The sequence below is a fragment of the Engystomops pustulosus genome, chromosome 11 (genome assembly GCF_040894005.1).
Source record: "Engystomops pustulosus chromosome 11, aEngPut4.maternal, whole genome shotgun sequence".
In the NCBI taxonomy this organism is placed as follows: Eukaryota; Metazoa; Chordata; class Amphibia; order Anura; family Leptodactylidae; genus Engystomops; species Engystomops pustulosus.
In genome coordinates this window covers 29657449-29674011 of record NC_092421.1, presented here as the reverse complement: position 1 = coordinate 29674011, position 16563 = coordinate 29657449, and the positions used below count along the sequence as shown (strand labels likewise).

Below are 16563 nucleotides of genomic sequence, written 5' to 3'. Positions count from 1 at the left end.
GCCCTGTGCACATGCCAATGGCATATAAATATATTGGGTGTTATTGGCAGGGGCTTTGAGCAGAACCCCCGACCCACTAGAACTTCTGACTGAAGTTTGTCCTAGGTTTGGGGACCAAAACCCTCAGTTTTGCATGGATCTAAGTTTTACAGCTCCGGTCTGCTCAACACTGGTGTGAAATCATCAGATTTTTTGCAATACATTTAGTATTTGATCTGTGCCTGCTGGACAGTGGTGCAGATTTATCACCAGGAAGGTAACTTACTGATGGAAAACTAATGTAACCGCAATTATACTCATCCTCTCCACTTACTTCTTAATTACTGTAGTTTAATTCAAAAAAGACTCCATACAGCTGTATGAAAGTAGAATGGGAAGGCATTCCAGCCAAAGCTTAATCAATAAATGGAATATTTCAAAGGGGTTTATTACCTTTATTTTTTAAGAATTTAGAATCTAGTCCATGTGTGTAAAAAAAAAAAAAAAAAAAAAAAAAAAAAGATCTATATTTATTATACAGTATGTATGGATTTACCTAATCCAAACGGTATTTACAGCAGCCTCATCAACTATATACAGTATTCTACACAGTGTTCTGGAAATGTCTCTTGAAGCCTAAGGGAGGGTACTACTTGGACATGGCCTGTGAGTGACCTGTGCAGAGGTTGTTGTGCAGGAAGGACAATTGGATATAATGTGACCGGCAGCTATCATGAATGCTGTATTCTAAATTGGAGATGTTATCTTCTACAGAACATAAAGTATCAGTTTATTAGGCTTTGTAGCCAGAGTAAAAACTGTAGAATTTTCTTTTTTAATTTAAATATAGATGGAATTACCCCCCTTCCATAATTGTTAATTGAACAAAAGGACTTACAAAACAATGAGTCATTTCCTTACTATAGATTCCACTTTAATAGATTTTGAGACTGGTAGTCTACAAATCTCTGCCTAATTTCACACTAACATCATTCTACCAGATATTGATTGTCATGGGTGCTCCTGCGACCCATATCTCAGGTCACAGATGCACCCATGTGCCTCCCTCTGCCCCCTCTTCCCTGCAGCAGCCCTGCTTACCTGTCAACATTCCACCGGTGGTCTCCTCATTCTGGCGTGCATGTCAGTGTTCTGATATTTAAAGTGCCAGGACGCCAATAATTTGTGCTGGCCGGCCACCTTTCCTGTTGGATTCCAGCTTCTTCCTGTGTCCCCGGACGGATATTTGAGCCTTGTGCCTTAGAAAAAGCTTGTTACTGATGTCCCATGTCCCATTTTATAGTGATTTTCCTGTTTTGACCTTGATTCCATTCCTGACTTCGCTCCCGTGCTGCCTGTCCTGACCTTCCACTTAGTCCCCGACTCTGATCATGTGCTGTCTGTCCTGACCTCCTGTCAAGGACTCCGTCTCTGCCTCACAACTCTGCACCTTCCCTTGGCAACCACCATGGACCAAGTTGTTACTGTGAATCGACCTGGTGGTACCATGCCACAGCAAGTCTAACCCACTTTGCGGCAAGCTCTGGTGAAAACCGGGTAACATTTAGACTCTGCTCTCAGGTGTCTGCTTACGTCATCGTCCACGGTGGTTCAGTGCATCCACTACTTCTGTTTCCTGACATTAATTCATATAAATTTACAAAACTCAATTACAATGTGCAGTCATAATATTTTTAACACATTGATGTCAAAGCCAGTTTTCATCTTTCCTGCACAGGCCTTATTTTTGATACTAACATGATACTTGATAACTTGATACTTGATAACTTAATACTAACATATAAGGGGTTATGAAATTGGAATGCTTAAAAGCATGCAGGTGAATTAGAAAAAGTTTTCTTGTCACACATGGTACCTTATGTTAGTTGAAAAATTAGAGCAATATCTTTAGCATTTACTGTATATACTGAAGTGTAAGCCATGTTTTTCAGCACATAAAATGTGCTGAAAAAACTTCTTGGCTTATACTTGAGTCTATCCATCGATGCTCTGGCTTCAATTCCATGTCTCCATGTGGTGCCGTTGCTCGTGAAATTGTGTTCGCTGCTGTTAGCTGACATTATAGTGTGTGCACTGCCATCGGCACACACAATGATGTCAGGGAGATGCTGACGTCATGGTGCGAGTGACGGACCGTGCGGGGACACAGAGCCAAAGCCTTAGCATCGATGGATAGAAGAGGACCTGCCGAGGGGGCATTGGAAGATAAGCAGGGGGCTGCTGTCTATATACTGGGGGGGGGAGGGGCTTCTGGCTATGTACTGGGGGGAGGGGCTGCTGGCTATGTACTGGGGGGCCAGGGGCTGCTGGCTATGTACTGGGGGGCCAGGGGCTGCTGGCTATGTACTGGGGGGCCAGGAGCTGCTGGCTATGTACTGGGGGGCCAGGGCTGCTGGCTATGTACTGGGGGGCCAGGGGCTGCTGGCTATGTACTGGGGGGCCAGGGGCTGCTGGCTATGTACTGGGGGGCCAGGGGCTGCTGGCTATGTACTGGGGGGCCAGGGGCTGCTGGCTATGTACTCGGGGGCAGGGGCTGCTGGCTATGTACTGGGGGAGTAAATTAAAAAAAAAAAGGATATTTGACTAAATTTCTTAAATGTTCTCCTAGTTCAAAATTGTCTGCTTTTCAGGCAAAAAGTCATCCACAAAAATAAATTTATAAAAACCTGCCAATATAAAGCAGACATCTAGGATGTTATGAGGCTTAGAGCTGTAGGTGTGACTTTTTTATTTATTTTTTTAAATTAAAATGGCCAAATCTTTGGTTTTGCGGAACCTGCTCAGCTTTCAAGTGCATGTGCGGCACCGTAGAGCTCTGTGCGCCCATTGCAGTCTATGGGGGACATATATAGGCCGTATATACGTCGGCTGTATATACGTCCCCCATACGGCAGTGTGAATGCAGCCTTATCGCCATATTTTCAAAGTCATAACTCATTTGTGAGGACATGCCTTTTTAATCACTTTTAGAGCATTTTTCTGTGAAGCGTATTGATGAAAATATTTTTTTGGGCAAATTTTTCCTTTCTTTATGCTGTTTTATATGCTTCAATAATGAATCAGATTATATGTGCGGATTTTGTGTTTTTTTTAATATCTTATTTACTGCATTACAGTGCAGTGTAAACTACCTGAGCATGCAGATGCATAAGCAAACAGTTAACAGTCAGACCTGGATGGGAACTGACTGCAGGATGCGTCAGACAGCCCCAGGGCACTCATCAGACTGCAGGGCTGTCATGGAAAAGATAGATTCCCCTCAGTAAGTGGCGCAGAGGGGGTCTGCCACCACTTGTGATTTGGCAGAACAAGCGTTCCATAATAATGTGGTGCTTTGCGGGGACACAGTTTCAGTGTTATTACAGTGATATGGAGGAGTGGGTTAAGATTCGAGTTGTAGAAACTAAAGGCGTAAGCAGAGCAATATCTAATGAAAACAAATGTAAAGCTAGGCACTAACAAGTCTTTAAATAGTGAAATACTTTAACCAATTCACTATTTAAGTAATTCACTTTAAAAGGACCTGTTAGGCTAAATAAATCTTCTAGAAGCACTTTCTAAAGTTAGCAGCTCCCTAGCCCTACCCCAGTTATAGCAGTGTTAAATTGCTAGTTTTATCGGAACATACCAATAAGCTAGGAAACACTGCAATACATATCGATCCTAACGTGGGACCAGTGGTCCAGCGTATTCATGAGGGGGAAGTCCGAGGAGGCAGTGACTGCAGCATGGAGCCTGGCAGTCACCGCCAACATCGGATGTGGGCTAGTGTGGGTCCGGCAAAGAATCTGCAGATAGCCCCCCCCCCCCACCCTTCATGAATAAGCCTGTCTGCTGTAAGCTTGGTCCTGCATTCGTACTGTAGTGTTAGTGTTAATTAAATGGCAGTAGAAAAAGATTGGATAGTAAACTTTTTTGGGTAGTACTTTTTTTGGAGAACAGTGCCAGGCAAATGCTGTCAAAGCAAAAAAAAACAAAAAACGATGGCTTGTTTCAAGTGAGGCATAGATGCTGATGAGCAGGACATAAATCATTTTAGGCACCAGTATGTAAGAAGGACAAAGTTGATTTGGAGAGGGTGCAGAAAAGGCTGGTGAATCTAATTCAAGGAGGCATTGGACTAGAATACAATGATGGATTACTAAACTTGGGGTTATTCAGTTTAAATAAAAGTGGACTAAGGGAAGTCCACATTAATAATAATACTTTATTAATAATAATAATAATACTTTATTATCCCAAACGGGAACTTAGTGTCACATCCGCCAAACAGCAATTTGACAAAAACATCACATACATTAAAAAACACATAAAAACACATATACCATAAAACAGAGAGATAGCACAGGTACACGTAAATATACATTATTACCAAATTTACAATAAAAAGTTAAATAAATTAATTAAAAATAATCAATTATAACCTTCCCTTTTCTAATTACAATGTACAAATATCTGAATGGGCAGTACAGGGATCTTCCCAAAGATCTTTTATATCTAGGTCTGTAACCAGGACCAGGGGGTATCCTCTACTCAGTGAGGAGAGGGATAGTTCTACCAGCACCATAGTTATCTACACCAAGAGAAGGTTCTATCACCACCATAGAACCAGGCATCTTCTACACCTAAAGGAGAGGCTGTTCTATCACTGTCATACACTGGGCATGCTCTACAGCTACAAAACAGGCGGTTCTACCACTGTCACTGACTGGGCATCCTCTACACCTAGAGGAGAGGCAGTCTTCCACTGCCATAGACCAGGCATCCGCTACACAAAGAGAAGTGGTTCTTACTACCGCCATAGACTGGGCATCCTCTACACCTAGAGGAGTGGAGGTTCTACAAACCCCATAGACCGGGCATTCTCTACACCTAGAGGAGAGGAGGTTCTACGACCGCCATAAGCCGGGCATTCTCTACAGCTAGAGAGGTGGGGCATTTCTACCACCACCATAGACAGGGATTCTTTACTGTAGCAGTGACACCATAGAACTCTGTCACCACAATGTCTTATGACAATTTATATGTGCTTTTTCTTGAAAACATAAAGAAATGGCGTGTTGGGTTTCTCAGGGGGTTTACTGAGAAGTCCCTGAAAAATTACCCAAATGTCAATAAAGGAAAATACAACTCGTGATTTAATGATTATGTTAGTGCTTATTTATTTACAACTATTTACAACAAGATGGTTATTGAAATCTTTTGCTTGGTGTATTCAAGTCCTCGGCATGGGTGACCAATCTAAAAATGGAATAGATTAACGGAGTGTGAGAGTCAGCTCGGGGTGTCCTTAGATGTTCAAGTATAGGGTAAAATGAAAAAATGGGCTCACCTCGGTAGTTGCATTGTCTCAAAACTTCCAAGTTTGGAATCCGTGAGACTCCTTGGGAAGTAGTGTCGGAGGTAAAGCTACCCCAGAGTCGGTGAGAGGATGGTTAATGGTCACATTGGGGTAGGGGAATAATCCATGAGGAGTGCACAGAATACATAAATGAAAGGGTGAAGGGATAGACGTTATGTCCGTATGGGTTAGGGTCTTGATGACACTATAGTCAAAGTAAATCCCTATAAAGCCCTAGTTAGGAACATAGGTCTAGTACACCCTGATAGCCTAGCCTCGGGACTGTGGTCCTATTCAACCACAGGCCCGACAGGAACCTGACCCTGCGATAACTGGCCCTATTATAGACCTATTTAGCAGGTAAAGTCAGGTTATAATCCTTATAATGTCACAAAAGTGTCGCAAATAAAGTTGCGGTTACTGTGTTATAAGGTGCAAGTCCTGAAAGAAGTATGAATCCCAAATCCCGACAAGGCTTGTTTCGCCCTATGGGGCTCATCGGGGGATCACTGGGTTCATCCAAACAATCGTCCTTGTCCCTATTGGGGGTGGTTCAAGGCAGTGCAGCCAGGCAAGTAGGGGTGGCTTATGGAGTATAGGGTACTCTCCTAGTCTTAAGCCGTGGGGTCCAGTGAAAACAAAAATATTACTTGCTTCAAAAATTTTTCTTATATATTATAGCTAGACAAAAGTTCCTGTACAATCTGTCATTTAGTACAGAATGCATATCCATTCTAGAGATACATTAGAACTATTATACTCCAAACCAATTTCATAGTAATAGAATCATTTTTCACCTAGGGATTAAGTAAAAGACATATAGTAAGCCATGTGTCGGATATCACACAGTTTCCTAAATGATTTGTCATTGGTGCCATGTTGGCTTCAGTAATAGGAAATACACCTTTCTTAAGCTGCCCAGATTGCTTTGCCATAGTGACTCTGTTAGTGAAGTGATATATGTAATAAAGACTAATACTGCAATAATCACATAACTAACACAACTGAAGGGAGAAAGAAGGCAATGAAGTACTTGACATGTACAGATAGATAGATCTACTCACTCATTATGTGTTAGCAACACAGTGGAACAGAATGTTAACTTAATGGATTTTATTGTCTACTGTAATAAGATATTCTGTAGAAAGTCGGGATGTAATTTGCTACATCTGTTTGTTTTATGCTTATGCTGGTTAAAAGGAGAAGCATTCAAGTAGTAATATATCTAAGCTTTTCCATCTCTTAAATGTGTATCTGAGTTGGGTTAAATATTAAAAAAAATACCTTTCATTTGACCCAGATGTTCAATATGACCAATATTAGGGTTCTTTTAAAATGTTTTTGTTTCTATCTGTGAAATTCTAGCAATCTTTCAAAATATTATTTATAAAAATCCTCTTAGGCGTGAGATCCATGGTTTTACGTAAAAAGTTTTATAACTGTAGCAATATGTTTTTAAATATGCTTAAAAGTCCAAAGACCTCTTTCCCAGTTTACAAGGGGCATCCTTGGACTAGGAAAAGCAGGATTATCAATTTGACCAGACAGACTACTAGTAAGCAGGATTGTTTATGCACTTAAATGGACTTGCAGCTCCATTAGTTTTGTTGCCCACCATCCAGACTCTAGGGGGTATCTTCAATAAACAACCATATTGGTACCCAAATAATTGCAGGGGACCAAGCAGAAGAAAGTATAGCGTTACACCTGCTATTTTGTGTTCTATAATAGATCTCCGAGGAACAATAACTTTTGACTGCAGCAGTGCTGTGAACACACTGCTGGACTGAAATAGAATTGCCTTTGATAATGAAGCCATGGTCTGTTTTGCATTCAATGATCAAGTTCTTGTATGGCCTTTTAGAGTGAGTATCAATTTTGTATTTACATTGAAGCAGCTCATTGATGTGAGGATCTGGGGAGCCATTGCATTTGACAGGTAGTTACTCCTAGTAGTAGCGTGAGGGACATAGTCAGCTTAGGCTACATCAACATCCCGATTTCTAGATACTTTCAAAGTATATGCAAGGAAAGCTCCTGGAGTATATACTGAACCTATCCATATACTGGCACATGAGGGCATCATTTATGGCTCCGTATAGGAAACACTTGATGACAAAATGCAGCAGGCTGTGTTTTTCCATCCTTCTGGCTACAGAGCTATGTATACACTCAGTGGAGGACAGATGCAACTGTATTGCATCCATCCCCATGTAGCTGTCCATATAAAGAAGGTTACAAAACTCTGGAAACATCTTTAACATAGAATGCAATCACTGGCTGTTGCAAATGTTCACTCCTCCTCCCACTTTCAGAGGGAGGAGTGGAACAGGAGGATGTTTTCCACTGCATAAGCATACAGTTGGACATGTTCTAGCACCCTGCCAACACACGCAAGTTTCTTCTCATGGCAGGACTCCAGTTGCTAGGATAATGCTCACTCACATTCAGCAAGTGTCCCTTTGTCAAGTTCCTTGACCTTCATGGTCACCTAATTCAATACCAATCAAGCATTTATGGGATGCCATGTGAGGCCAGCTTTGGCACCACTATGAGCGTGCAAGATCTACAGGTCCAGCTGAAAAATCTTGGTGTGCTGTAGTTTACATTATGGAACCTGTATTCCACCTTGCTCGTCTCCTCTCGTGTCCTGGCTAGAGATAAATCCAACAGGATACTAGAGGATTCTTTGAACTGTGCAGTTTTATGCAACATTAGTATCCTTTCACTTTACCATTGTAATCTCTTTAATATTTATATCACTTGTATGCATGTATGTATGTATATACATGGGTGTGTATGTATATATATATATATATATATATATATATATATATATATATATATATATACACACAAATACATTGGACAATAAGTACTTCAGGACAGATGCAGATATGATTTGGGGGATTGAGACTAAACACCAGATACACTATAATTTTCTTCAGATCTACTTCAAAGGGGTTGTCCAGCTTCAGCAGATAATTAATATTGTTTGTATGATGAAAAGTTATACAATTTTCCCATATAATTTCTGTATCAATTCCTCACAGTTTTCTAGATCTCTACTTGCTGTCCTCCTATAGAAAGCTTCCATGTTTACTTCCAGTGAGTAGAAATCAATCCATTTGATGGACATGCGGGTGCATGAGCCGTTATATCATAGAGATTAATAAGAGCCGTGTGATATAACAGCTCATGCACCTGTATGTCCATCACATTACCAGGGACCGATTTATATCCACTGGAATTAAATATAAAAGCTTTCTATAGGAGGGCAACACGTGGAGAACTAGAAAGCTATGAGGAATTGATATAGAACACATGGAAAAATTGTATAACTTTTCATTACATGAACAATATCAATTATTTGCTGAAAGTGGCCAATCGCTTTAAATGCAGTTCAAGTAGTTTCCAAAATGAATACTGCGCAAAGTATAACTTGTTGAAAACATTATTATAAGCTTATTACTCGAGATCACCCTATCATAATAGTATGGATTATGTTCTACCCATGCTATTTTCTCATGCAGATTTTCTAAAACCTCCATGACTGTGCAAGACTTTAAACCCCTAATGTGTTTTTGTTTGCTTAGGGTCATACTGTATTTCATTAAAAGCTGTGAACAGGTTTCCAATAGGGTATTGCTAAAAAGGACTATTCCAAAATGTATATGGATAAAGCCATATTTTGAGAACATGTAAGGCATCCATCTAATATGCTAGTGTACACATTCTTTTTACTCCACTACGCATGCAGCAGCAAACACCTGTGGTGCAAATTAGGCTATCGCCAAACCAGACTACAAATCAATCCACATTATAAGAAAACATATATCACTTCTGGTATATCCTCTGTTTGCTAGGTAACAATTTTGATACCAAATAGAAAAAAATGATCACAGTGTGTATGCAGATGTTTGTCATTTAGCACAACTCTCTTCCATACAGTATCACCATTTGTCATGTTCTAGGTTTATCTACCAGCGAGTTACATGGTTTCTTAAAACATACAATTATTTTTGTAACAACCTCCCATTTACTTACCATGATATAGAATAGTGTGTAATTCTGAACTGTTTACAGCAAGACTTTTATTGTGGGTTTGGCAAATTGTTAGACTCTTTACATTCCCATATGTTTGTATCTAATCCTTTATCTGCACAGAATTTCACATTCAATAAGAAACCTTGGAAAGTAATGGCATAGTGTTAAAATACACTATGACCTCCTGACCTAGGCATTACAGCCTCTTAAAATTTTGCACATTAAAGATTGAGAGGCAGAAGAAGGGAAAATAGATGAAATGGTCTTTCAATCAACATCAGGTATATGGACAGGCAGTAGGGCAATCTAATACCACCCCTTGTGTGTAGAAATATGCTGCTATCCCTGATAAAGGGGGGGATATTGATATGACTGGTCTGTGCTCCAGTGTAGCATCACACATCTTATTAGGATACTGGTGCTTGTATTTTCTAGTATTCATCTCTGTATGCCACTATTAGTATATTAATATACACACTACAGTAAATGTATGCATGGCTAAGCATTAAAGCTCCACTTCCCAGGGAAGGGTTTTATAATCTCACCTTCCATGGTGTCTGTGTAAGTCCAGCAGGTGGAGAGGTCACTGTCTGCTCGGGAGGAGAGGAGCTGTCCACTCTAGTGGTGCTGAACTGTCTGCTGCTGGTGCCTTTACTGATCACTCTGCAACATCTCCTTGTCTGCAGTGAATCTCTGGGATCCAGGAGACTGGTCATAGGTGATTGTCAGCTCTGCATTCTTCTAGGGAACCTTTTATACACCTGTTAGTTTATTCCCTTTCCAAGTAAAGTTTCTTATTACTTTACTATAGATATTGCCAGCACTACTACAAATCTCCATAAACTTTCATGCGCATTCATCAGTTCCTTTTTATTCCAATGGAAGCAGATCCATAGTAAGTAATGGTTGTTCTCACTCCTGGGCAGAGATGTTGAGCAGCAGATGCCAAAAATGCCACACAGTCTTCCTGCCTTCTAGAAACACTGAATAGAAGACTAGTGGTCTGGAGAGAGGCATCCCCTCCCCATCTTACTCATTGCTCCGAATTTCCTCCCTTCATTAAGCTGTCTGACTCACCAGCCTCAATGCAGAGTGTGCAGCTACCTCCCTCCCTAAAGAGGCAGGGGTCTGCAGACTGGCTGCTGCATGCTTCCTATTGCTATGGATACATTTACTATAGCCCCCTCCCTCACCATTCTTGGTGCTGGTAGTCATTTCCCTGTTGTTTTTTTTTTATTTAACCCCCTTTTTTATGTTTTGATCTTTCCTCAGTTATATCTAGATGTAGCACAGAAGTTACAGTCTGCTTTCATGTCAAGCCTTTTGTGAAGTCAGTACAATACTTGTTGCACTTGATGATTCATCTGCTTTAGTGGTGTATTATAAAATGGGCAGAAAGAGGTTAAAAATATGAACAAGTAGGTCCTACATTTTGTGTGTCTATGAGTATTTTACCCGTCACTTCAGAAAGTAGACTGATGTCTTTTAGTATTAATTTTCCAGAACATGGTCTGAACTTTGCAAAGACCGGATGGAGAAATAGGAATAAGTTATTTTAATACATGAGAATCATGATTCGTAAGAGAAGAAATCTATGCATTCCCATTAATTGTGCTCCAATGAGTGAATCCTTACATTTTTGGAAAATTATTTTAAATAATTATAATATTATAGAATTGCACTCACCTTTTGGTGTTGCATTGGTCAGCACAACTTGAATTAGTTTTACTTAGTTGAGTGATCGTTGATGGTTCTCCTGCAGGGTTGTGGAGTAAGGAAAGTGGGTGTATATAGGAAATGCCTCCTAAATCACATGGTATTGGACATTTTAATTATTGGAGAATGTTCTTTTATGCAATAAAACAAGCTGACGTGAAAAAGAGTTTGAAGCCCAAGTCGAACTCATTATCAGTTGTCGAGCTTTTGAATTGCGCATGAGGCCATTGTGGTGGTCAGTCATGCCGTTGTCCATCCTGTGGACTTAAGCCATCTACACTATTCTGTGTTCACTAAGAAAAAATGCAGGTAAAAATCTACCACATGTATGTATTTTCATATGAGCTCACAGGTAACACTTTTTGAAAATGGCCATAAAATATTTCTTTGCACAACTGACATCACTGAGAGTCCAGTCCAAAGGTATGTTCACACATGTAGGTTTTGATAGGATGCTGTTTTAGGTTTGTAATGTAGTTTGGAGGAGTGAAATTATTAAATAGAAGTACCATACATTCTTTCCTATTACGATCCACAACAACTTGGATTTCAAAATCTGAACACAATCTGTATGAAAGTACACTAATAGTTGTTATAAGAGGAATAAGGTGATTTAGACAGTAAGGTGCAGCAAATTACCACTAATATCTGATAATAATATATTGTTGTAGGTCACCACTTAAAGTAGTCTTCCTTTGTCTTGGGCAGGTATTCATACATTTCTTTTCAGTGACTCCGGCACATTCATATCCTTCAATCTCATAGCACACAACATTTATTTCACTGCATGTAACTGTGTCACCTTATATACATTTTGACTAGTTCTACCCTGAAGATCCTGTCCCTTAGTAAACGTTGGCTGTAGTTACATGTTTATGACACTAGAGAACAGCAGAGAGCCCTGACCAAGAGCTACATTGCAGATTCTCACTACTGGCACTGTGTTGTATTGTCAAATATTTTCTAGAGATAATTGATAAATTGGTACCAAATTATACCCCTATTATTCAGCAACGGAATCTTGAATATGAGAGAAGAGGGAGGTGCCTTTAGGTAGAGAGATTATGAAGATATTCAGTAAGACAAGCGGAAAGTAAAGTTCTTTCAGTTTTGTAAGGAAAATTGACAGATATGAATAAAAGCAGACTATATAGTACATGTGCATTTTGATGCCTCTTCATATTTTTTATATAGTGTGTGCATTGTCTCTATGCCTGTACATACATATAATAATCTGTCAAAGCTTTATTCATAGAGGTTATTGTCTGGTGTATGAATCCTGTAACCTATGACTCATTTCGATCCTGTTTATCCTATCTATATCGCAGAGGCATTTCACACATCCTTTTGCACTTTGAGAAATGTATACTGACATTCTTACCCATGTTATTTGTAACACTTTGTATTTTAATGCTGGACAGATATGTATCATATTTTGGACATATAAGAGGATACTTGAAACCCTTAATAAAACGTGACATTTCAAAATTAAATGGGAGAGTTACCGATTTATTTGTTTCAGTGTGGAGTGCAATTAGACAGAATATAATCCATAGCTTTGTTTTGATTTTATTGTTTTGGATTTTATATGTGATTAATATGCACCACCCTAACTACCTAAATATGTTATACCAAATTTCCTAGCTAGCTTTGTTTCTCAAACTCTTGTGATGATGCCTGAAAGCTGTTGAGTACGCCTTGTGGCAAAGCTCACCCTGACTAGTGACCCGGTGCAGTTCTGTAGGTATATTACATCATCAACAGGTCAAGTAATATTTCTGTTGGCCTGAAATTTGTGCAGCATATGACTGTGGGATGTAGCTGTGTACATGATATTTCTGGATTGTATCCGACCCTGAGTTCTAACCCGTGCTCTGTTCTTTTTAGGCTTTCCCCTACTTTCATATGCATTTAATATTTTATTAATAAATTTGTATGTGGGAAATGGAACAAAAAAAAAGTGAAGCGCGGTTCGGGTCTGCTCAACACTAGTCTTCAATAAAAACTGTAATGCATATACATACACATTGGAATTAACAGTGCTCTATAAATACTGAAGACATTGTGTGTGTGTGTGTATGTGTGTGTGTGTGTGTGTGTATTGTGACACAGTCAGGGGTTTGTTGTTGGATGGGAGGTATTATCCTCTCAGCTTGTGTTGCTCAGAGTAATGCAGCAAGCTGAAATCAAGCACCGGACCAAACTTCAAGCCCCGGTCCAAACCGGGTTTTCAGGGTGTTCCAGCTAACAAAGCTGAGCTGGAAGTGTGCACAAGGAGGGAGAGGCTTGTTCCAAGAGCAAACACGTGTCCTGTCTAGGAAGACAGGTTGGCTTTATTTGGACTTTAAACGGACTAAGTGCTATACAGCATTTTCTGCAAGGTGTGAACTTACACCAATAATTTGGACTATTTGTGAAGACCCTGCTTCTGGGTGAGAAGGCCAAGCCTGGTCTGTATGTTTATGTTTTAACCAAGCATGAAGACAATGCTGGATTTTTTGTTCCATTTGTTTTGTGGTGTGAATAAACACTGAACTGAACTGAGAACTGTCTCTTTCCCTCTGTCTGCGACCGCTACCTAGCTTATACCCGAGCAATACCCCACAATTGGTGGAGGATGCGGGCAAAACGCAGTGAGGGTGGTGCAAAACCGGAGTTTTTTCTGGGCACCATTGCATGTTGTGGATTAAACCTGCAAAGTTTCAGCTAGCATCACCGGACAAGATGGAGGAGCTGATTAAACAACTTGTGCAAGCTAATGTTCAACAGCAGATGGCACACTCTGAGGCTATGCAGGCCCAGCAACAGACTAACGACTTACTGCTACAACAAATAAAGGCGCTGCGTGAGACTCCAACAGTGGTGACCCAGCTACAGCCTGCGGCCAGAGAGAGAGTCCGAACTGCGCTGAGAAAGCTGACAGCGGAGGATGACGTAGAGGCCTTCCTGGCGGTGTTCGAGAGAACGGCAGAGCGTGAGGGGCTGCAGCATGACCAGTGGGCTGAAGTGGTGGCCCCGTTCCTGACTGGCGATGCGTTAAAGGCATATTTTGACCTCACTCAGGAGGATGCCCTGGACTACAAGAAGTTGAAAGGTGAGATCCTGGCACGCATGGGAGTCAATGTTTATGTGCGGGCCCAACGTGTATATCAGTGGGGGTTTGTGGAATCCCGAGCTGCCAGGTCTCAAGCTTATGACCTACTGCACCTGGTAAAAAGATGGCTTCAGCCTGAGACTTTAACCCCAGCCCAAATAGTGGAGAGGGTGGTGGTAGACCGTTTTGTGCGCACTCTGCCGGTTGCCATTCAGTGCTGGGTAGGTCAAGGTGACCCAGGTAATTTAGACCAGCTGGTTGGTCTGGTCGAACGTTATATAGCCACCCAGGACTTTGTGCGGGACTGTACCCCTACGCGTAAGCCACCCCGTCCCTCACCCCCACTTGCAGTGACTGAGGAAAAGCCCCGACCTTCTGCTGGGAGTAGCTCCCCAACGATGTCCAAACAACGTTCCACAAAGATTCGGGAGATCCCCACACTCCGCTGTTGGCGCTGTCATGTCCTGGGACATATGGCTGCAAATTGCCCCTTGGCCTCCGAACCTATGGACTGTGGGTACGCTCGCCGTACTTCCTTCTATGCACGGCCTGTATGTACCGCTGACGTCCTGGATGCAGGTAGGGCACCTCCCATGTGCCCAGTGTCCGTTGATGGGTGCAGGGCTAATGCATTACTTGACTCAGGGAGCCTAGTGACCATAGTACGGGATACCCTGGCGCTACCCTCTCAGTTCACTAGTCGCAAGGTTCGAGTTTTGTGTATTCATGGAGACTTAAAAGATTATCCAACCGCACTGGTGGTCATAAAAACACCTGCTGGGAGGAAAGTCCACGAGGTGGCAGTAGCATCAAATCTGCCCTATGACCTAATTATAGGAAGAGACTTTCCATTATTCTCTGCACTATGGCCATCGTTACTGCATGTCAGTCCCCAGGGGTCAGGGAGAGCAATAGCTGAAGGTCATGTTCCAGACCTAGAACCAGAACCTTGGGAACCCGAGGCGGAAGGGCCAGCGGTAGGGGTGACCGCCACTTCGGTGGATGATGGGGAGACACTACCAATGAATGTAATGGTTGGGGAAGTAGAGGACTTGCCGCCAGGCCCTGAATTGTCAGAATTAAACGTCTCTGGTGACAATTTTGGTACGGCGCAACTCCGGGACCAGACTCTGTCCCGAGCCTGGGGGAATGTGTTAATGGTTGAAGGTGAGCCACAACAACCAGGAGCTGAGGCAGTTTTTCCTCGTTTTGTGGTTCACCATAATTTACTGTATCGGGTCACCCAACTACGGGGTGAGAATGTTGAACAATTAATAGTGCCTCAGGCATATCGTAGGATGGTACTGGATCTTGCTCACCAACATGTTTTAGGTGGACACCTTGGGCCGCAGAAAACCCAGGACCGTATACTACAGCGATTTTACTGGCCCAGTGTGTTCAAAGAGGTGGAAGAGTTTTGTAAGTCCTGTCCGACCTGTCAAATAACTAGCCCCCAGCAGCACTTCCGCAGTCCCCTAGTACCCCTCCCAATTATCGAGGTACCTTTTGAGAGAATTGCCATGGACCTTGTGGGTCCAGTACCTAAATCTGCTAGGGGTCACCAACATATTTTAGTTGTCCTTGACTACGCAACCCGGTATCCAGAAGCAGTACCACTGCGTCATACCTCTGCCAAACTTATAGCTAAGGAGTTAATGGAGATGTTTTCGAGGGTTGGGATACCTAAGGAGATTCTGACAGACCAGGGGACTCCCTTCATGTCGAAGGTCATGAAGGAACTCTGCAAGTTGCTGGGGATTAAACAGTTAAGGACTTCAGTTTACCACCCCCAAACAGACGGCCTGGTGGAGAGATTTAATCAAACTTTGAAAAATATGCTGAAAAGAGCAGTGTCCAAGGATGGAAGGGACTGGGATCTGCTTCTGCCCTATCTTATGTTCGCAGTGCGAGAGGTGCCCCAGGCCTCTACTGGGTTCTCGCCCTTTGAATTACTATATGGCAGACATCCCCGAGGTTTGCTGGACGTGGCCAAAGAGGCATGGGAGCAACAACCCACTCCGCATAAGAGTGTCATTGAATATGTCACTAAGATGCAGGAGCGGATGGAGACAGTGTTGCCCCTTGTCAGGGAACATATGGAGGCGGCTCAGCGAGCCCAGAGTCAGGTCTACAATAGAGTAGCTAAGGTGCGGAGCTTTAACCCAGGAGACAGAGTCTTGGTTTTAGTACCAACGGTAGACAGTAAGTTCCTCGCAAGGTGGCAAGGCCCTTACGAAATTCTGGAAAAGGTAAGCAATGTAAATTACAAGGTACATCAGCCAGGGCGACGGAAGCCAGAGCAGGTCTACCATGTCAATTTGCTAAAGCCTTGGAGAGATAGGGAGACCTGCGTTGGGAGCACCCC

At 42.0% G+C, this 16563-nt stretch overlaps 1 protein-coding gene and 1 long non-coding RNA gene across 2 annotated transcripts in view; one reads left to right on the top strand and one right to left on the bottom strand.

Annotated features, from left to right (window-relative positions):
* The window catches only part of NPFFR1 (neuropeptide FF receptor 1), a 189207-nt gene extending 178769 nt beyond the window's left edge, over positions 1–10438 (bottom strand). The window contains exon 1 of the mRNA XM_072130509.1: positions 9934–10438. Within this exon, the coding sequence (XP_071986610.1) occupies positions 9934–9940 (7 nt within the window). The 5' untranslated portion in view covers positions 9941–10438. The remainder of the gene's footprint in view (positions 1–9933) is intronic.
* Positions 1–16563, top strand: part of LOC140106230 (uncharacterized) — a 210155-nt gene that overhangs the window by 137003 nt on the left and 56589 nt on the right. The gene's annotated exons all lie outside the window — the stretch shown is intronic.